Raw genomic sequence first — 22,838 nt, 5'->3', positions numbered from 1 at the left:
AATACAACTGTCCTTCTTTAGACTAGCTGAGTATCTGGAGCACCAGTATTACAGGCTCAACATGGCCAGAAACAAAGCACTTTCTTCTGAAACTCGTCAGTCTATTCTTGTTCTGAGAAATGAAGGCTATTTCATGCAAGAAATTGCCAAGAAACTGAAGATGTCGTACAACGCTGTGTACTACTCCCTTCACAGAACAGTGCAAACTGGCCCTAACCAGAAAAGAAAGAGGAGTGGGAGGCCACGGTGCACAACTGAGCAAGAGGACAAGTACAGTAGAGTGTCTCGTTTGAGAAACAGACGCCTCACAAGTCCTCAACTGGCAGCTTCATTAAATAGTACACACAAAACACCAGTCTCAATGCCAACAGTGAAGAGGCGACTCCGGGATGCTGGCCTTCTAGGCAGAGCTGCAAAGAAAAAGCCATATCTCAGACGTGCCAATAAATATAAAATATTAAGATGGGCAAAAGAACACAGACACTGGACAGAGGAAGATTGGAAAAATATGTGTTATGGACAGACAAGTCTAAGTTTGAGGTGTTCGGATCACAAAGAAGAACATTCGTGAGATGCAGAAAAAATGAAAAGATGGTGGAGGAGTGACGTCATCTGTCAAGCACGGTAGAGGCAATGTGATGGTCTGGGGGTGCTTTGGAGGTGGTAATGTGGGAGGTGTGTACAGGGTAAAAGGAGATGGTCTGGGGGTGCTTTGGAGGTGGTAAAGTGGGAGGTGTGTACAGGGTAAAAGGAGATGGTCTGGGGGTGCTTTGGAGGTGGTAAAGTGGGAGGTGTGTACAGGGTAAAAGGAGATGGTCTGGGGGTGCTTTGGAGGTGGTAAAGTGGGAGATGTGTACAGGGTAAAAGGAGATGGTCTGGGGGTGCTTTGGAGGTGGTAAAGTGGGAGATGTGTACAGGGTAAAAGGAGATGGTCTGGGGGTGCTTTGGAGGTGGTAAAGTGGGAGATTTGTACAGGGTAAAAGGAGATGGTCTGGGGGTGCTTTGGAGGTGGTAAAGTGGGAGGTGTGTACAGGGTAAAAGGAGATGGTCTGGGGGTGCTTTGGAGGTGGTAAAGTGGGAGATGTGTACAGGGTAAAAGGAGATGGTCTGGGGGTGCTTTGGAGGTGGTAAAGTGGGAGGTGTGTACAGGGTAAAAGGAGATGGTCTGGGGGTGCTTTGGAGGTGGTAAAGTGGGAGGTGTGTACAGGGTAAAAGGAGATGATCTGGGGGTGCTTTGGAGGTGGTAAAGTGGGAGATGTGTACAGGGTAAAAGGAGATGGTCTGGGGGTGCTTTGGAGGTGGTAAAGTGGGAGATGTGTACAGGGTAAAAGGAGATGGTCTGGGGGTGCTTTGGAGGTGGTAAAGTGGGAGATGTGTACAGGGTAAAAGGAGATGGTCTGGGGGTGCTTTGGAGGTGGTAAAGTGGGAGATTTGTACAGGGTAAAAGGAGATGGTCTGGGGGTGCTTTGGAGGTGGTAAAGTGGGAGGTGTGTACAGGGTAAAAGGAGATGGTCTGGGGGTGCTTTGGAGGTGGTAAAGTGGGAGATTTGTACAGGGTAAAAGGAGATGGTCTGGGGGTGCTTTGGAGGTGGTAAAGTGGGAGATTTGTACAGGGTAAAAGGAGATGGTCTGGGGGTGCTTTGGAGGTGGTAAAGTGGGAGGTGTGTACAGGGTAAAAGGAGATGGTCTGGGGGTGCTTTGGAGGTGGTAAAGTGGGAGATGTGTACAGGGTAAAAGGAGATGGTCTGGGGGTGCTTTGGAGGTGGTAAAGTGGGAGATGTGTACAGGGTAAAAGGAGATGGTCTGGGGGTGCTTTGGAGGTGGTAAAGTGGGAGGTGTGTACAGGGTAAAAGGAGATGGTCTGGGGGTGCTTTGGAGGTGGTAAAGTGGGAGATGTGTACAGGGTAAAAGGAGATGGTCTGGGGGTGCTTTGGAGGTGGTAAAGTGGGAGATGTGTACAGGGTAAAAGGAGATGGTCTGGGGGTGCTTTGGAGGTGGTAAAGTGGGAGATGTGTACAGGGTAAAAGGAGATGGTCTGGGGGTGCTTTGGAGGTGGTAAAGTGGGAGATTTGTACAGGGTAAAAGGAGATGGTCTGGGGGTGCTTTGGAGGTGGTAAAGTGGGAGATTTGTACAGGGTAAAAGGAGATGGTCTGGGGGTGCTTTGGAGGTGGTAAAGTGGGAGGTGTGTACAGGGTAAAAGGAGATGGTCTGGGGGTGCTTTGGAGGTGGTAAAGTGGGAGATTTGTACAGGGTAAAAGGAGATGGTCTGGGGGTGCTTTGGAGGTGGTAAAGTGGGAGGTGTGTACAGGGTAAAAGGAGATGGTCTGGGGGTGCTTTGGAGGTGGTAAAGTGGGAGATTTGTACAGGGTAAAAGGAGATGGCCTGGGGGTGCTTTGGAGGTGGTAAAGTGGGAGATTTGTACAGGGTAAAAGGAGATGGTCTGGGGGTGCTTTGGAGGTGGTAAAGTGGGAGATGTGTACAGGGTAAAAGGAGATGGTCTGGGGGTGCTTTGGAGGTGGTAAAGTGGGAGATGTGTACAGGGTAAAAGGAGATGGTCTGGGGGTGCTTTGGAGGTGGTAAAGTGGGAGATTTGTACAGGGTAAAAGGAGATGGTCTGGGGGTGCTTTGGAGGTGGTAAAGTGGGAGGTGTGTACAGGGTAAAAGGAGATGGTCTGGGGGTGCTTTGGAGGTGGTAAAGTGGGAGATTTGTACAGGGTAAAAGGAGATGGTCTGGGGGTGCTTTGGAGGTGGTAAAGTGGGAGATTTGTACAGGGTAAAAGGAGATGGCCTGGGGGTGCTTTGGAGGTGGTAAAGTGGGAGATTTGTACAGGGTAAAAGGAGATGGTCTGGGGGTGCTTTGGAGGTGGTAAAGTGGGAGATGTGTACAGGGTAAAAGGAGATGGTCTGGGGGTGCTTTGGAGGTGGTAAAGTGGGAGGTGTGTACAGGGTAAAAGGAGATGGTCTGGGGGTGCTTTGGAGGTGGTAAAGTGGGAGATGTGTACAGGGTAAAAGGAGATGGTCTGGGGGTGCTTTGGAGGTGGTAAAGTGGGAGGTGTGTACAGGGTAAAAGGAGATGGTCTGGGGGTGCTTTGGAGGTGGTAAAGTGGGAGATGTGTACAGGGTAAAAGGAGATGGTCTGGGGGTGCTTTGGAGGTGGTAAAGTGGGAGGTGTGTACAGGGTAAAAGGAGATGGTCTGGGGGTGCTTTGGAGGTGGTAAAGTGGGAAATGTGTACAGGGTAAAAGGAGATGGTCTGGGGGTGCTTTGGAGGTGGTAAAGTGGGAGATTTGTACAGGGTAAAAGGAGATGGTCTGGGGGTGCTTTGGAGGTGGTAAAGTGGGAGATGTGTACAGGGTAAAAGGAGATGGTCTGGGGGTGCTTTGGAGGTGGTAAAGTGGGAGATGTGTACAGGGTAAAAGGAGATGGTTTGGGGGTGCTTTGGTGGTGGTAAAGTGGGAGATGTGTACAGGGTAAAAGGGATCTTGAAGAAGGAAGGTTATCACTCCATTTTGCAACGCCATACCCTGTGGATGGAGCTTAATTGGAGCCAGTTTCCTCCTACAACAAGACAATGACCCATAGCACAGCTCCATACTATGCAATAACTATTTAGGGAAGAAGCAGTCAGCTGGTATTCTGTCTATAATGGAGTGGCCAGCACAGTCACCGGATCTCAACCCTATTGAGCTGTTGTGGGAGCAGCTTGACGGTATGGGACGTAAGAAGTGCCCATCAAGCCAATCCAACTTGTGGTTCAGGAAGCATGGGGTGAAATCTCTTCAGATTACCTCAACAAATTGACAACTAGAATGCCCAAGGGTCTGTAAAGCTGTAATTGTTTGAAATGGAGGATTCTTTGACGAAAGCAAAGTTTGAAGGACACAATTATTATTTAAATAAAAAAATCCTTATTTAGAACCTTGTCAATGTCTTGACTTTATTTCCTATTCATTTCATGTTTGTTTTCATGGAAAACAAGGACATTTCTAAGTGACCCCAAACTTTTGAACGGTAGTGTATGTTTTCTCAACAACAGATTATGGTCAGTAATATCAAAGGCTGCACTGAAATCTAACAGTACAGCTCCCACAATATTCTTATTATTATCAATTTCTTTCAACCAATCATCAGTCATTTGTGTTAGTGCAGTACATGTTGAGTGCCCTTCTCTATAAGGATGTTGAAAGTCTATTGTTAACAGAGAAATAGCATTGTATTTGGTCAAACACCATTTCTTCCCAACAGTTTGCTAGCAGCAAGCTGATAGGTCTGCTGTTAGAACCAGTAAAGGCTCTTGGGTAGCGGAATGACTTTAACTTCCCTCCAGGACTGAGGACAAAGACTTTCCTCTAGGCTCAGATTAAAGATATGACAGATAGGAGTGGCTATAGACTCAGCTACCATCCTCAGTAGCTTTCCATCTAAGTTGTCAATGCCAGGAGGTTTGTCATTACTGACCGATAACAATTACTTTTCACCCCTCCCACACTAACTTTACAAAATTCGAACATACATAGGCTTTTTTTTTTCATAATATTGTTTTAATGCGTGATTACAATGTTTGTTGCCCACTTTGCCAAATAAATAATCATTAAAATAATTGGCAACATCAAATGGTTTTGTGATGAATAAGCCATCTGATTCGATGAAGGTGGAGTTGAATTTGTCGTTCTGCCCATAATTTAATGTAAATTACTCCAAAATACTCCAAAATTTTCCATCATTGATATTGGCTTCATAATACAGTTTCTTCTTCATTTTGTTGAGTTTAGTCACATGACTTCATAATACAGTTTCTTCTTCTTTTTGTTGAGTTTAGTCACATGACTTCATAATACAGTTTCTTCTTCTTTTTGTTGAGTTTAGTCACATGACTTCATAATACAGTTTCTTCTTCTTTTTGTTGAGTTTAGTCACATGACTTCATAATACAGTTTCTTCTTCTTTTTGTTGAGTTTAGTCACATGACTTCATAATACAGTTTCTTCTTCTTTTTGTTGAGTTTAGTCACATGACTTCATAATACAGTTTTTTCTTCTTTTTGTTGAGTTTAGTCACATGACTTCATAATACAGTTTCTTCTTCTTTTTGTTGAGTTTAGTCACATGACTTCATAATACAGTTTCTTCTTCTTTTTGTTGAGTTTAGTCACATGACTTCATAATACCATGCTGGTCAGACCAGCATTGACCAGCTTGGACCAGCATAGACCAGTTTCGACCAGTTTGAAATTTAGGCTAGTCTACGCTGAAACACATTGAATAACACATTCATAAGTGGCAAACATAAAAGAAACCATAAGGAATAAGGTTTTAAAATGCCTGTCCTATATCTAGGAGATATAAGAAAGCTCAGGAAAATATTTTAGTTGTTTTGGATTACATTCAGACAAGTCCCGTGACACTCATTGGGGTCATAGGTCAAAACAGAGAACACCATGTTTGTGAGAGCCTCATCTTTCCACAGAGTGGTCATATTAGTTTTTGTAGGCCAAACCGTTCATACGCTTTGTTTCGTTAGAAGACCGATTGTCGGGATGTCAAATGTTCAGACAAACACCGCTGTAGCTCTGCCACCTTCCACCAAAGATTCAGAAGACATAGGCTGTTGTGGATTAAGACGAAGCCTTTATCCAGATATCTTTCTGTGGCATTTGGTGGCTTAGATGATTCTAGTGCGCTAAAAACAGAAAGCGGGGCCTCCCGGGTGGCGCAGTGGTTAAGGGCGCTGTACTGCAGCGCCAGCTGTGCCATCAGAGTCCCTGGGTTCGCGCCCAGGCTCTGTCGTAACCGGCCGCGACCGGGAGGTCCGTGGGGCGACGCACAATTGGCCTAGCGTCGTCTGGGTTAGGGAGGGATTGGTCGGTAGGGATCTCCTTGTCTCATCGCGCACCAGCAACTCCTGTTGCCAGGTGCACGGTGTAGCCTCTGACACATTGGTGCGGCTGGCTTCCGGGTTGGATGTGCCCTGTGTTAAGAAGCAGTCTGGCTGGTTGGGTTGTGTATCGGAGGACGCATGACATTCAGCCTTCGTCTCTCCCGAGCCCGTACGGGAGTTGTAGCAATGAGACAAGATAGTAGCTACTACAACAATTGGATACCATGAAATTGGGGCGATAAAGGTGTAAAAAAAAAAAAAAATTTAAAACAGAAAGCGTGTTTTATATACTGGCAGGTGTCTTCACTGACATTTTCAACATGTCCCTGATTGAGTCTGTAATACCAACATGTTTGAAGCAGACCACCATAGTCCCTGTGCCCAAGAACACGAAGGTAACCTGCCTAAATGACTACAGACCCGTGGCACTCACGTCCGTAGCCATGAAGTACTTTGAAAGGCTGGTAATGGCTCACATCAACACCATTATCCCAGAAACCCTAGACCCACTCCAATTTGCGTACCGCCCAAACAGATCCACAGATGATGCAATCTCTATTTCTCTCCACACTGCCCTTTCCCACCTGGACAAAAGGAACACCTACGTGAGAATGCTATTCATTGACTACAGCTCAGAATTCAATACCATAGTATCCTCAAAGCTCATCACTAAGCTAAGAATTGTGGGACTAAACACCTCCCTCTGCAAATGGATCCTGGACTTCCTGACGGGCCGCCCCCAGGTGGTGAGGGTAGGTAGCAACACATCCGCCACGCTCATCCTCAACACTGCAGCCCCTCACGGGTGTGTGCTGTATTCCCTGTTCACCCACGACTGCATGGCCAGGCACAACTCCAACACCATCATTAAGTTTGCAGACGACACAACAGTGGTAGGCCTGATTACCGACGAGACAGCCTATAGGGAGGAGGTCAGAGACCTGGCAGGGTGGTGCCAGAATAACAACCTATCCCTCAACGTAACCAAGACCAAGGAGATTATTGTGGACTACAGGAAAAGGAGGACCGAGCACGCCCCCATTCTCATCGACGGGGCTGTAGTGGAGCAGGTTGAGAGCTTCAAGTTTCTTGGTGTCCACAACAACAACAAACTAGAATGGTCCAAACACACCAGCCACCCCAGTCATAGACTATTCTCTCTACTACCGCATGCCAAGTCTAGGACAAAAAGGCTTCTCAACAGTTTTTACCCCCAGACTATTTGCATTGTGTGCCCCCCTCCCCCAACCCCTCTTTTACGCTGCTGCTACTCTCTGTTTATCTTATATGCATAGTCACTTTAACTATACATTCATGTACATACTACTTCAATTGGGCCGACCAGCCAGTACTCCCGCACATTGGCTAACCGGGCATCTGCATTGTGCCCCACCACCCACCAACCCCTCTTTTACGCTGCTGCTACTCTATATATAGCCTCTCTACTGTATGTAGCCTCTCTACTGTATATAGCCTCTCTACTGTATATAGCCTCTCTACTTGTATAGCCTCTCTACTGTATATATCCTCGCTACTGTTATTTTTCACTGTCTTTTTACTGTGGTTTTATTTCTTTACTTATCTATTGTTCACCTAATACATGTTTTGCACTATTGGTTAGAGCCTGTAAGTAAGCATTTCACTGTTGTATTCGGCGCACGTGACAAATAAACTTTGATCTGATTTGATACGACGATGGAGCACGGGTTGGGAGCTACAACAAAACTACCAAGGAACCAGGTACGGATGGCATTAACACAAGGCGCAATGCAGAAGGATATATTGTAGAGTGGGCTTGGGGACACCACAGAGATTGGCACATAGACAACCACATATCAGCAATACTGCATTTTCTGTGGGCAAGAGGCAACGTGCTATGGACTTGCTCCAATTGAGCATTAAAAAGAAGAGGCTCAGCTCCAGTTCATTTATTTAGAACAAATATATTTAAGCTTTATGTAACTAGGCAAGTCAGTTAAGAACAAATTCTTATTTACAATGACGGCCTAGCGCGGTCAAACCCAAACCCGGACGACGCTGGGCCGATTGTGCGCCCCCTTATGGGACTCCCAATCATGGCTGGTTGTGATACAGCCTGGAATCGAACCAGGGTCTGAGATGCAGTGCCTTAGACTGCTGCGCCACTCGGGAGCCCCGAGTTGGTAGAGGTGATGGTTATTGAGCTACAAGAAAACAGCACTGGCTCACCTGATCTGTCCAATCCCCACCGAGATCCAAGGGGCCCGGTGCCAGTGACATTCCGGCTGGACCCGTCACTGCCCAAGCTCACTGACAATGATGAAAAATAGTGTACCTTGCAACGTTTGAACAGATGGCGGCTACCTGTGGCTGGCCCGAGAGAAGCGTGAGGGATTTGGCTTGTAAGTCTGTTAACAGCAAGAGAAGCCTATGTGACTACGGACATTCACGTTGTTCATGATTATGACAGTGTTAAGGAAGCGATTCTTAAAATGAATGAAATCAACAAAGATTGATGACTTTCGTGAAGCAAAGAAGACAAAGTTGTACTTGGCTCTTAAGCCTTATTGTTATTATTAAATGCCTGATTGGTGGTGTGCTGCAGAGATGGTTGTCCTTCTGGAAGGTTCTCGGTGGTTCCAAACTTTTACCATTTAAGAATGATGGAGGCCACTGTGTTCTTAGGGACCTTCAATGCTGCAGAAATGTTTTGGTACCCTTCCCCAGATCTGTGCCTCGACACAATCCTGTCTCAGAGCTCTACGGACAATTACTTCGACCTCATGGCTTGGTTTTTGCTCTGACATGCACTGTCAACTGTGAGACCTCATATAGATTCAATTGAATTTAGCACAGGTGGACTTCGATCAAGTTGTAGAAACATCTCATGGATGATCAATGAAAACAGCATGCACCTGACCTCAGTTTTGAGTCTCATAGCAAAGGGTCTAAATGTATTTATTTTGTATTTATAAATTAGCAAACATTTCTAGAAACCTGTTTTCGCTTTGTCATTGTGGGGTATTGTGTGTAGATTGAGGATGTTTTATTTAATCCGTTTGAGAATAAGGCTGTAACGTAACAAAATGTGGAGAAAGTCAAAGGGTCTGAATACATTCCAAAGGCACTGCACAATTATAAAATCCACACATACAGCAAGTGTGCAGTTAAACGCAAATTTCTTTCCACATGGCTGTGGGGTGAGACAGGGATGCAGCTTAAGCCCCACCCTCTTCAACACATATATCAAGGAATTGGCGAGAGCACTAGAACAGTCTGCAGCATCCAGCCTTACTCTACTAGAATCTGAAGTCAAATGTCCACTGTTTGCTGACGATCTGGTGCTTCTGTCCCCAATCAAGGAGGGCCTACAGCAGCACCTACATTTTTTGCACAGATTCTGTCAGACCTGGGCCCTGACCTGGGCCCTGACAATCTCAGTAAGACCACAATAATGGTGTTCCAGTAAACATCAGCACCACAAGTAACTTCTGCATTCAGAATGCAACGTAAAACATCAAATAATGCATGCAGAGCAGAATTAGGCCGATACCGGCTAATTATCAAAATACAGAAAAGAGCCGTTAAATTCTACAACCACCTAAAAGGATGTGATTCCCAAACCTTCCATATCAATGTCATCACCTACAGAGAGATTAACCTGGAGAAGAGTCCCCTCAGCAAGCTGGTCCTGGGGCTCTGTTCACAAACACAAACAGACCCCACAGAGCCCCAGGACAGCAACACAATTAGACCCATCCAAATCATGAGAAAACAAAAAGATAATTACTTGACTCATTGGAAAGAATTTACAAAAAAACTGAGCAAGCTAGAATGCTATTTGGCCCTAAACAGAGAGTACACAGTGGCAGAATATCTGACCACTGTGACTGACCCAAACTTAAGGAAAGCTTTGACTATGTACAGACTCAGTGAGCATAGCCTTGCTATTGAGAAAGGCCAGACCAGGCTCTCAAGAGAAGACAGGCTATGTGCACACTGCCCACAAAATGAGGTGGAAACTGAGCTGCACTTCCTAATCTCCTGCCAAATGTATGACCATATTAGAGATACATATTTCCCTCAGATTACACAGACCCACACAGAATTTGAAAACAAACCCAATTTTGATAAACTCCCCTATCTACTGGGTGAAATACCACAGTGTGACATCACAGCAGCAAGATTTGTGACCTGTTGCCACAATAAAAGGTCAACCAGTGAAGAACAAACACCATTGTAAATACTGTATATTTATGTTTATTTATTTCCCCCCTTTGTTACTTGAACTATTTGCACAAAATATGACATTTGAAATGTCTTTATTTTTTTTGAACTTTTTGTGAGTGTAGTGTTTACTGTAATTTTTTTATATTGTTTATTTCACTTTTGTTTAATATCCATTTCACTTGCGTTGGTTTCCCATGCCAAGAAAGCCCTGAAATTGAAATGTAATTGAATAGAGAGAGAAAGAGAGAGAGAGAGAGAGAGAGAGAGAGAGAGAGAGAGAGTGAGAGAGAGAGAGAGAGAGTGAGAGAGAGAGAGAGAGAGAGAGCGAGAGAGAGAGAGAGTGAGAGAGAGAGAGAGAGAGAGAGAGAGAGAGAATGTCAGGAGAGAGAAGAAGTTTACGTGACAAAGACCATAATGTTGTAATTTGCCTCATTAAAAAATGACATTTGGGAACAGCAGTACAGTGAGCAGACTCTCCTCTTCTCTTCTTGTAGGAGAGAAACCAGGAGAGGTGTGAGTGTGGTGGGGGGCAGTGGGACTGCAGCTGGCATGGCACGATTCTGTGTGTGTTGATGAACTGTGTCCTGGGTTTCCAGGGAAACGGAGCCATCATAGGGGTGGACAGGAAACTCTAACAGGGCTGACTTCCTGTGGCTCTCCTGATGGCCGACCAGATAGTGTGTGTGTGTGTGTGTGTGTGTTGGGAGTTCTTGTGGAAATATTGTTGTAAACTAAACAGCACTGAAATGTGTTTTGGATTGCGTCCATCACCTTCATGCTTTTGTGTTTGCTTTTTTTGTTTTTTGTTGTTGAGTATTTCGAGATGCGATTGGTTCCTGGTAAATCAGGAATCTCAGATTTATCCCAACTGTATATTACTAAATGCTATGCCAAGAGCTCCAGACCTGTATGGCACAGGAGGGATTGTGCTAGTGCAGTGGACAGCTAAACTACCATCGCACAGTGATGTAGCCTTCTTAAGACTTGAGGTGTAGTCACCTTTATCCATGAATGGATCCAATAGCAGGAATTATGCTAGAATGCTTTGTAGAATATGTGATTGTGACGTAGTCTGAATTCTGGGTTTGCGGTGGAATAGAATGCATTACACGTACAGTATATCAGCGCTGGTCCTGGAGAGAGAAGATTCTGACTGTTTCCTCTCAACGGCCATTTTGTTTTCCCTGATCTCAGCTGTGACTTCCTACCTCACTGCAAAGCAGGAAGTGAACTGAGTGATAACACACAGTAATGATAATTTCTCAGTCAAGTGTCACTGTGTCATGTTCTAACTGTTCAGCAGACCACACACACACACACACACACACACACACACACACACACACACACACACACACCTGTGATAGATACTGTAAATACAACCCATATTTATATTTTGTACTTTAACTATTTGCCCTATTTGGTTACAACACTGTATAGTGGCAAAAAAAAGTATGGAAATACCTGAATTTCTGCATAAATTGGAAATAAAATTAGATCTGATCTTCATTTAGGTCACTACAATAGACAAACACAGTCTGCTTACACTAATAACACACAGATAATTTGTTGTTTTCATGTCTTTATTGAACACACTGTGTAAACAATCACAGTGCAGGGTGGAAGAAGTCTGTGAACCATTGGATTTAATAACTGGTTGACCCTCCTTTGGCAGCAATAACCTCAACCTAACATTTTCTGTAGTTGCGGATCAGACCTGCACAACGGTCAGGAGGAATTTTGGACCATTCCTCTTTACAAAACTGTTTCAGTTCAGCAATATTCTTGGGACGTCTGGTGTGAACCGCTCTCCTGAGGTCATGCCACAGTATCTCAATGGGGTTAAGGTCAGGACTCTAACTGAGCCACTCCAGAAGGTGTATTTTCTTCTGTTGATGATTTACTTCTGTGTTTTGGGTCGTTGTCATGTTGCATCACCCAACTTCTGTTGAGCTTCAATTGGTGGACAGATAGCCTAACATTATCCTGCAAAATGTCTTGATAAACTTGGGAATTCATTTTTCCATCGATGATAGCAAGCTGTCCAGGCCCCGAGGCAGCAAAGCAGCCCCAAACCTTGATGCTCCCTCCACCATACTTTACAGTGAGGATGAGGTTTTGATGTTGGTGTGTTGTGCCTTTTTTTCTCCACACATAGTGTTGTGTGTTTCCTTCCAAACAACTTAAGAAGAATCCTAGAGTGTCAGCTAAAGATGCTAACATGCTAACATCTCTGTTGATGAGTCTACGATACGATAAAACACTAAACAAGAATGTTGTTCATGGGAGGGCACCACGGAAGAAGTCACTGCTGACCAACAAAAAAAAGCTGCACTACTGGTAAAATATTCTGTGGACAGATGAAACTACAGTTAACCTCGTTGAGCCTTCTGCACTGTGCTCTTCCAGTCAACTTTGCAGGACGGCCACTCCTAGGGAGAGTAGCAACAGTGCTGAACTTTCTCCATTTATGGACAATTTGTCTTACCGTGGACAGATGAAACTACAGTTAGCCTCGTTGAGCATTCTGCGCTGTGCTCTTCCAGTCAACTTTGCAGGACGGCCACTCCTAGGGAGAGTAGCAACAGTGCTGAACTTTCTCCATTTATGGACAATTTGTCTTACCGTGGACAGATGAAACTACAGTTAGCCTCATTGATCATTCTGCACTGTGCTCTTCCAGTCAACTTTGCAGGACGGCCACTCCTAGGGAGAGTAGCAACAGTGCTGAACTTTCTCCATTTATGGACAATTTGTCTTACAGTGGACAGATGAAACTACAGTTAGCCTCATTGAGCATTCTGCACTGTGCTCTTCCAGTCAACTTTGCAGGATGGCCTCTCCAAGGGAGAGTAGCAACAGTGCTGAACTTTCTCCATTTATAGACAATTTGTTGAAAGTTGACTGGAAGAGCACAGCGCAGAATGCTCAACGAGGCTAACTGTAGTTTCATCTGTCCACGGTAAGACAAATTGTCCATAAATGGAGAAAGTTCAGCACTGTTGCTACTCTCCCTAGGAGTGGCCGTCCTGCAAAGTTGACTGGAAGAGCACAGTGCAGAATGATCAATGAGGCTAACTGTAGTTTCATCAGTCCACGGTAGGGAGAGTAGCAACAGTGCTGAACTTTCTCCATTTATGGACAATTTGTCTTACCGTGGACAGATGAAACTACAGTTAGCCTCATTGATCATTCTGCACTGTGCTCTTCCAGTCAACTTTGCAGGATGGCCTCTCCAAGGGAGAGTAGCAACAGTGCTGAACTTTCTCCATTTATGGACAATTTGTCTTACCGTGGACAGATGAATATCAAGGCTTTTAGAGATAGTTTTGTAAACCTTTCCAGCTTTATGCAAGTCAACAATTCTTAATCTTAGGTCTTCTGAGATCTCTTTTGTTGGAGGCATGGTTGATATCAGGCAATGCTTCTTGTGAAAAGCAAACTCAAATGTTTGAGTGTTTTTTTATAGGGCAGGGCAGCTCTAACCAACATCTCTAATCTCATCTCATTGATTGGACTCCGGGTTAGCTGACTCCTGACTCCAATTAGCTTTAGGAGAAGTCATTAGTCTAGGGGTTCACATACTTTTTCCTACCTACACTGTGAATGTTTAAATTACGTATTCAATATAGACAAGAACAATTCTAATAATTAGTGTTATTAGTTTAAGCACACAATGTGTGTCTATTGTTGTGACTTAGATTAAAGATCAGATCAAATTTGATGACCAATTTATTCAGAAATCCAGGTATTTCCAAAGGGTTCACATACTTTTTTCTTGCCACTGTATAAAGCCATAATATAACATTTGAAATGTCTCTATTCTTTTAAAACTTTTGTGAGTGTAATGTTGACTTTTTTTATTGTTTATTTCACTTTTGTTTATTGTCTATTCCGTTTGATATGGCAATGTTAACATAGGTTTCTCATGTCAGTAAAGCCCTTTGAATTGTATACTGTAGGACATGGTCTCTTCCTCAGAGAACTGAAAAGGGAAGTGGCTAATATCTCTCTTTCATCATATCTTTCTCTCTCTCTCTCTCTCTCGTTCTCTCTCTCTCTCTCTCTCTCTCTCTCTCTCTCTCTCTCTGTCTCTCTCTCTTTGTCTCTCTCTCTCTGTCGCTCTCTCTCTCTCTCTCTCTCTCTCTCTAGTGGCAATGTTGACTGACAGATGATTTGACAGAGGAAGACAGCAGGTAAGAAACTCTGCCCTTTTTATACTCCTTATTTGTTTCATCCTTTTCTCTACTTCTCTTTTTCACTTCTCCTTCTCACTCTTTCTTTCTCATGCTTTCTCTCTCTCTCTCTCTCGCTCTCTCTCTCTCTCTCTCCCTCTCTCTCTCTCTCTCTCTCTCTCTCTCTCTCTCTCTCTCTCTCTCTCTCTCGCTCTCTCTCTCTCTCTCTCCCTCTCTCTCTCTCTCTCTCTCTCTCTCTCTCTCTCTCTCACCTTCTCTTTCTCTCTCATTTGTCCCCTCTTTCACCCCTCTATAGAAAGAGAATTACTGTGAAATAACTACATTTCTATGCACGCCACTCCTCTCTCTGTCTCCGTAGCGATAGTCTCTGTGGTTAATATGGGCTGTGCCCACTGTAAACAGTACAATGCTGCAGCCAAGGCAGCCGAGGTATCTGACCCATCTCGAAGCAACAGCCCTGATGGGGGTGTGTCTACAGTGTTAGCCACGCCCCTGTATCACTCTGACCCCACCCACCAGACTATACCTGACTTCAACAAGCCATTTGGCTCTGCCTGTTTCCCCAACACCAACACACAACCCCGCGCAGGGGTCATCACAGGTAAGGTATAGGGATGTGTGTGTGACTCTCTTCATAGTGTTGTATGCGTTTACAGGTGGAGGTGTGACTCTCTTCATAGTGTTGTATGTGTTTACAGGTGGAGGTGTGACTCTCTTCATAGCGTTGTATGTGTTTACAGGTGCAGGTGTGACTCTCTTCATAGTGTTGTATGTGTTTACAGGTGGAGGTGTGACTCTCTTCATAGTGTTGTATGTGTTTACAGGTGGAGGTGTGACTCTCTTCATAGCGTTGTATGTGTTTACAGGTGGAGGTGTGACTCTCTTCATAGTGTTGTATGTGTTTACAGGTGGAGGTGTGACTCTCTTCATAGTGTTGTATGTGTTTACAGGTGGAGGTGTGACTCTCTTCATAGTGTTGTATGTGTTTACAGGTGGAGGTGTGACTCTCTTCATAGTGTTGTATGTGTTTACAGGTGGAGGTGTGACTCTCTTCATAGTGTTGTATGTGTTTACAGGTGGAGGTGTGACTCTCTTCATAGTGTTGTATGTGTTTACAGGTGGAGGTGTGACTCTCTTCATAGTGTTGTATGTGTTTACAGGTGGAGGTGTGACTCTCTTCATAGTGTTGTATGTGTTTACAGGTGGAGGTGTGACTCTCTTCATAGCGTTGTATGTGTTTACAGGTGGAGGTGTGACTCTCTTCATAGTGTTGTATGTGTTTACAGGTGGAGGTGTGACTCTCTTCATAGTGTTGTATGTGTTTACAGGTGGAGGTGTGACTCTCTTCATAGCGTTGTATGTGTTTACAGGTGGAGGTGTGACTCTCTTCATAGTGTTGTATGTGTTTACAGGTGGAGGTGTGACTCTCTTCATAGTGTTGTACGTGTTTACAGGTGGAGGTGTGACTCTCTTCATAGTGTTGTATGTGTTTACAGGTGGAGGTGTGACTCTCTTCATAGTGTATGTGTTTACAGGTGGAGGTGTGACTCTCTTCATAGTGTTGTATGTGTTTACAGGTGGAGGTGTGACACTCTTCATAGTGTTGTATGTGTTTACAGGTGGAGGTGTGACTCTCTTCATAGTGTTGTATGTGTTTACAGGTGGAGGTGTGACTCTCTTCATAGTGTTGTATGTGTTTACAGGTGGAGGTGTGACTCTCTTCATAGTGTATGTGTTTACAGGTGGAGGTGTGACTCTCTTCATAGTGTTGTATGTGTTTACAGGTGGAGGTGTGACTCTCTTCATAGTGTTGTATGTGTTTACAGGTGGAGGTGTGACTCTCTTCATAGCGTTGTATGTGTTTACAGGTGAAGGTGTGACTCTCTTCATAGTGTTGTATGTGTTTACAGGTGGAGGTGTGACTCTCTTCATAGTGTTGTATGTGTTTACAGGTGGAGGTGTGACTCTCTTCATAGCGTTGTATGACTATGATGCTCGTACTGAAGATGATCTGTTCTTCCAGAAGGGAGAGAAGTTCCACATCCTCAACAACACGTGAGAGTCACATCCACATTACATTGTCTCTACAGAGTGGGGGACTGGTGGGAGGCCCGGTCTGATGACTGTCTGTATCTACAGAGAGGGGGACTGGTGGGAGGCCCGGTCTGATGACTGTCTGTCTCTACAGAGAGGGGGACTGGTGGGAGGCCCAGTCTGATGACTGTCTCTACAGAGAGGAGGACTGGTGGGAGGCCCAGTCTGATGACTGTCTGTCTCTACAGAGAGGGGGACTGGTGGGAGGCCCGGTCTGATGACTGTCTGTCTCTACAGAGAGGAGGACTGGTGGGAGGCCCGGTCTGATGACTGTCTGTCTCTACAGAGAGGGGGACTGGTGGGAGGCCCGGTCTGATGACTGTCTGTCTCTACAGAGAGGAGGACTGGTGGGAGGCCCGGTCTGATGACTGTCTCTCTACAGAGAGGGGGACTGGTGGGAGGCCCGGTCTGATGACTGTCTGTCTCTACAGAGAGGAGGACTGGTGGGAGGCCCAGTCTGATGACTGTCTGTCTCTACAGAGAGGAGGACTGGTGGGAGGCCCGGTCTGATGACTGTCTCTACAGAGAGGAGGACTGGTGGGAGGCCCGGTCTGATGACTGTCTGTCTCTACAGAGAGGAGGACTGGTGGGAGGCCCGGTCTGATGACTGTCTCTACAGAGAGGAGGACTGGTGGGAGGCCCGGTCTGATGACTGTCTGTCTCTACAGAGAGGGGGACTGGTGGGAGGCCCGGTCTGATGACTGTCTCTACAGAGAGGAGGACTGGTGGGAGGCCCGGTCTGATGACTGTCTGTCTCTACAGAGAGGGGGACTGGTGGGAGGCCCGGTCTGATGACTGTCTCTACAGAGAGGAGGACTGGTGGGAGGCCCGGTCTGATGACTGTCTGTCTCAACAGAGCTGGGGACTGGTGGGAGGCCCAGTCTGATGACTGTCTGTCTTTACAGAGAGGGGGACTGGTGGGAGGCCCAGTCTGATGACTGTCTCTACAGAGAGGAGGACTGGTGGGAGGCCCAGTCTGATGACTGTCTGTCTCTACAGAGAGGAGGACTGGTGGGAGGCCCGGTCTGATGACTGTCTCTACAGAGTGGGGGACTGGTGGGAGGCCCGGTCTGATGACTGTCTGTCTCTACAGAGAGGGGGACTGGTGGGAGGCCCGGTCTGATGACTGTCTCTACAGAGAGGAGGACTGGTGGGAGGCCCGGTCTGATGACTGTCTGTCTCTACAGAGAGGGGGACTGGTGGGAGGCCCAGTCTGATGACTGTCTCTACAGAGAGGAGGACTGGTGGGAGGCCCGGTCTGATGACTGTCTGTCTCTACAGAGAGGGGGACTGGTGGGAGGCCCGGTCTGATGACTGTCTCTACAGAGAGGAGGACTGGTGGGAGGCCCAGTCTGATGACTGTCTGTCTCTACAGAGAGGAGGACTGGTGGGAGGCCCAGTCTGATGACTGTCTGTCTCTACAGAGAGGAGGACTGGTGGGAGGCCCGGTCTGATGACTGTCTGTCTCTACAGAGAGGGGGACTGGTGGGAGGCCCGGTCTGATGACTTTCTGTCTCTACAGAGAGGAGGACTGGTGGGAGGCCCGGTCTGATGACTGTCTGTCTCTACAGAGAGGGGGACTGGTGGGAGGCCCAGTCTGATGACTGTCTCTACTGAGAGGGGGACTGGTGGGAGGCCCAGTCTGATGACTGTCTGTCTCTACAGAGAGGGGGACTGGTGGGAGGCCCAGTCTAATGACTGTCTGTCTCTACAGAGAGGGGGACTGGTGGGAGGCCCGGTCTGATGACTGTCTGTCTCTACAGAGAGGAGGACTGGTGGGAGGCCCGGTCTGATGACTGTCTGTCTCTACAGAGAGGGGGACTGTCTCTACTGAGAGGGGGACTGGTGGGAGGCCCAGTCTGATGACTGTCTGTCTCTACAGAGAGGGGGACTGGTGGGAGGCCCAGTCTGATGACTGTCTGTCTCTACAGAGAGGGGGACTGGTGGGAGGCCCGGTCTGATGACTGTCTGTCTCTACAGAGAGGGGGACTGGTGGGAGGCCCAGTCTGATGACTGTCTCTACAGAGAGGGGAACTGGTGGGAGGCCCAGTCTGATGACTGTCTCTACAGAGCTGGGGACTGGTGGGAGGCCCAGTCTGATGACTGTCTGTCTCTACAGAGCTGGGGACTGGTGGGAGGCCCGGTCTGATGACTGTCTGTCTTTACAGAGAGGGGGACTGGTGGGAGGCCCAGTCTGATGACTGTCTGTCTTTACAGAGAGGGGGACTGGTGGGAGGCCCAGTCTGATGACTGTCTGTCTTTACAGAGAGGGGGACTGGTGGGAGGCCCGGTCTGATGACTGTCTGTCTTTACAGAGAGGGGGACTGGTGGGAGGCCCAGTCTGATGACTGTCTGTCTTTACAGAGAGGGGGACTGGTGGGAGGCCCGGTCTGATGACTGTCTGTCTTTACAGAGAGGGGGACTGGTGGGAGGCCCAGTCTGATGACTGTCTGTCTTTACAGAGAGGGGGACTGGTGGGAGGCCCGGTCTGATGACTGTCTGTCTTTACAGAGAGGGGGACTGGTGGGAGGCCCAGTCTGATGACTGTCTGTCTTTACAGAGAGGGGGACTGGTGGGAGGCCCGGTCGTTGAACACGGGGATCTCAGGATACATCCCTAGTAACTACGTCGCTCCTGTAGACTCCATACAGGCTGAGGAGTGAGTATATTCACACACACACACACACACACACACACACACACACACACACACACACACACACACACACACACACACACACTCACTCACCAACTACAGTACAACATCTGTGTCTGAACTGTAAGAAATGTTGCGGTGACTGGTTTTCATGGTGATGAATTGTATGACTAGTATGTGTGTGTGTGTGTGTGTGTGTGTGTGTGTGTGTTGCCAGGTGGTATTTTGGGAAGATGGGGAGGAAGGATGCAGAGAGACAGCTCCTGGGTCAGGGGAACCCCCGAGGAACATTCCTTATCAGAGAGAGTGAGACCACCATCGGTACGCACACACACACACACACACACACACACACACACACACACACACACACACACACACACACACACACACACACTCAGCTATACTTCGTTATTGTCTTGGGTGCAGCTTTAGAATCATCAGGTTATTAACTTCTTCCTTGCCCCTCTTCATCTCTCTCCCTCCCTCTCTCTCTATCTATCTATCTATCTATCTATCTATCTATCTATCTATCTATCTATCTATCTATCTCTATCTATCTATCTATCTATCTATCTATCTATCTCTCTCTCTCTATCTATCTATCTATCTATCTATCTATCTATCTCTCTCTCTCTCTCTCTGTCTGTCTGTCTGTCTGTCTGTCTGTCTGTCTGTCTGTCTGTCTGTCTGTCTGTCTGTCTGTCTGTCTGTCTGTCTGTCTGTCTGTCTGTCTGTCTGTCTGTCTGTCTGTCTGTCTGACTCTCTCTCTCTCTCTGTCTCTCTCTCTCTCTCTCTGTCTCTCTCTCTCTCTCTCTCTGTCTCTCTCTCTCTCTCTCTCTCTGTCTCTCTCTCTCTCTCTCTCTCCCTCTCTCTCTCCCTCTCTCCCTCTCCCCCTCTCCCTCTCCCCCTCTTTCTCTCTCCCTCTCCCCCTCACTCTCTCTCCCTCCCCTCTCTCCTATCTCCAGGTGCCTACTCTCTGTCTATCTGTGACTGGGATGATGGTAAAGGTGACCATGTCAAGCATTATAAGATCAGGAAGCTGGACAGTGGAGGATATTACATAACAACACGCACACAGTTTGACTCTGTGCAACAGCTGGTGGAGCACTACAAAGGTGTGACTATATAAACGCTAGGGGCTAGGGTGTAGGGGCTAGGGTGTAGGGGCTAGGGGGGAAGTATATAAAAGCTAGGGGCTAGGGTGTAGGGGCTAGGGGGAAGTATATTAAAGCTTGGGGCTAGGGTGTAGGGGCTAGGGGGAAGTATATTAAAGCTAGGGGCTAGGGTGTAGGGCATAGGGGGAAGTATATTAAAGCTAGGGGCTAGGGTGTAGGGTGTAGGGCGTAGGGGGAAGTGCATAAAAGCTAGGGGCTAGAAACTAGGGTGTAGGGCGTAGGGGCTAGGAGGGACGTATATAAAAGCTAGGGTGTAGGGTGTAGGGTTTAGGGCATAGGGGGATATATATAAAAACTAGGGACTAGGGTGTAGGGGGAAGTTTATAAAAGCCAGGGGCTAGGGTGTAGGGGCTAGGGGGGAAGTATATAAAAGCTAGGGGCTAGGGTGTAGGGGCTAGGGTGTAGGGGCTAGGGGGGAAGTATATAAAAGCTAGGGGCTAGGGTGTAGGGCATAGGGGGAAATATATAAAAGCTAGGGGCTAGGGTGTAGGGCATAGGGGGAAGTATATTAAAGCTAGGGGCTAGGGTGTAGGGTGTAGGGCGTAGGGGGAAGTGCATAAAAGCTAGGGGCTAGAAACTAGGGTGTAGGGCGTAGGGGCTAGGAGGGACGTATATAAAAGCTAGGGTGTAGGGTGTAGGGTTTAGGGCATAGGGGGATATATATAAAAACTAGGGACTAGGGTGTAGGGGGAAGTTTATAAAAGCCAGGGGCTAGGGTGTAGGGGCTAGGGGGGAAGTATATAAAAGCTAGGGGCTAGGGTGTAGGGGCTAGGGTGTAGGGGCTAGGGGGGAAGTATATAAAAGCTAGGGGCTAGGGTGTAGGGCATAGGGGGAAATATATAAAAGCTAGGGGCTAGGGCATAGGGCATAGGGGGAAGTATATTAAAGCTAGGGGCTAGGGTGTAGGGCGTAGGGGGAAGTGTATAAAAGCTAGGGACTAGGGTGTAGGGCGTAGGGGCTAGGAGGGAAGTATATAAAAGCTAGGGTCTAGGGTCTAGGGTTTAGGGCATAGGGGGATATATATAAAAACTAGGGACTAGGGTGTAGGGGGAAGTTTATAAAAGCTAGGGGCTAGGGTTTAGGGCGTAGGGGGAAGTGTATAAAAGCTAGGGGCTAGGGTAAAGTGCAGAGGGGGTATGGACTAGGGCTGAAGTATTTAGAGCCTCTGGGTTGTTTCTGGACAAGGCCTTTCTCTCTATGTCCAAGTCTTCTGTAATTCAGGGCCCTGTTTCCTCTCCTCTCTCTATGTCCATGTCTTCGGTAAGTCAGGGCCCTGTTTCCTCTCCTCTCTGTATGTCCAAGTCTTCGGTAAGTCAGGGCCCTGTTTCCTCTCCTCTCTCTATGTCCAAGTCTTCGGTAAGTCAGGGCCCTGTTTCCTCTCCTCTCTCTATGTTCAAGTCTTCGGTAAGTCAGGGCCCTGTTTCCTCTCCTCTCTGTATGTCCAAGTCTTCGGTAAGTCAGGGCCCTGTTTCCTCTCCTCTCTGTATGTCCATGTCTTCGGTAAGTCAGGGCCCTGTTTCCTCTCCTCTCTGTATGTCCAAGTCTTCGGTAAGTCAGGGCCCTGTTTCCTCTCCTCTCTCTATGTCCAAGTCTTCGGTAAGTCAGGGCCCTGTTTCCTCTCCTCTCTCTATGTCCAAGTCTTCGGTAAGTCAGGGCCCTGTTTCCTCTCCTCTCTCTATGTCCAAGTCTTCGGTAAGTCAGGGCCCTGTTTCCTCTCCTCTCTCTATGTCCAAGTCTTCGGTAAGTCAGGGCCCTGTTTCCTCTCCTCTCTCTATGTCCAAGTCTTCGGTAAGTCAGGGCCCTGTTTCCTCTCTTCTATCCCAGTGTCTGTCTGCCCTCTGGTGGTGCAGTCTGTTGTAGCAGCATCTCTACTATGTGTGTGTGTGCTAATTCCTGTGTCTGTATGTCCAATATCCATTCTAGCATACTTAATATAATCAAGTAATGCATTATCAAGCACATTAAATAAGCAGCTGTGGCTAGACAGCATGGTGTGTCAATACTATTAGACAGCATGGTGTGTAGACTGCATGGTGTGTCAATACTATTAGACAGCATGGTGTATCAATACTATTAGACATCATGGTGTGTAGACAGCATGGTGTATCAATACTATTAGACAGCATGGTGTATCAATACTATTAGACAGCATGGTGTGTAGACAGCATGGTGTATCAATACTATTAGACAGCATGGTGTATCAATACTATTAGACAGCATGGTGTATCAATACTATTGGACAGCATGGTGTATCAATACTATTAGACAGCATGGTGTGTAGACAGCATGGTGTATCAATACTATTAGACAGCATGGTGTGTAGACAGCATGGTGTATCAATACTATTAGACAGCATGGTGTATCAATACTATTAGACAGCATGGTGTATCAATACTATTAGACAGCATGGTGTATCAATACTATTAGACAGCATGGTGTGTCAATACTATTAGACAGCATGGTGTGTCAATACTATTAGACAGCATGGTGTATCAATACTATTAGACAGCATGGTCTGTCAATACTATTAGACAGCATGGTGTGTAGACAGCATGGTGTGTCAATACTATTAGACAGCATGGTGTATCAATACTATTAGACAGCATGGTGTATCAATACTATTAGACA

At 46.7% G+C, this 22,838-nt stretch overlaps 1 protein-coding gene across 3 annotated transcripts in view; it reads left to right on the top strand.

Moving 5' to 3' along the window:
• LOC110487886 (proto-oncogene tyrosine-protein kinase Yrk) overlaps window positions 1-22,838 on the top strand; it is a 64,023-nt gene that overhangs the window by 25,146 nt on the left and 16,039 nt on the right. For all 3 annotated transcript variants that reach the window (XM_036971171.2, XM_036971170.2, XM_090227471.1), the window contains exons 2-7: window positions 14,239-14,282; window positions 14,641-14,883; window positions 16,235-16,337; window positions 18,937-19,035; window positions 19,250-19,353; window positions 20,001-20,150. In XM_036971171.2, the coding sequence (XP_036827066.1) occupies window positions 14,661-14,883; window positions 16,235-16,337; window positions 18,937-19,035; window positions 19,250-19,353; window positions 20,001-20,150 (679 nt within the window). In that variant the 5' untranslated portion in view covers window positions 14,239-14,282; window positions 14,641-14,660. The remainder of the gene's footprint in view (window positions 1-14,238; window positions 14,283-14,640; window positions 14,884-16,234; window positions 16,338-18,936; window positions 19,036-19,249; window positions 19,354-20,000; window positions 20,151-22,838) is intronic.

This window comes from Oncorhynchus mykiss, chromosome 30, assembly GCF_057628025.1.
Source record: "Oncorhynchus mykiss isolate SJ-2025 chromosome 30, ASM5762802v1, whole genome shotgun sequence".
In the NCBI taxonomy this organism is placed as follows: Eukaryota; Metazoa; Chordata; class Actinopteri; order Salmoniformes; family Salmonidae; genus Oncorhynchus; species Oncorhynchus mykiss.
Note: the sequence above shows the minus strand (reverse complement) of the source record. Positions and strands in the feature narration are given on the sequence as shown.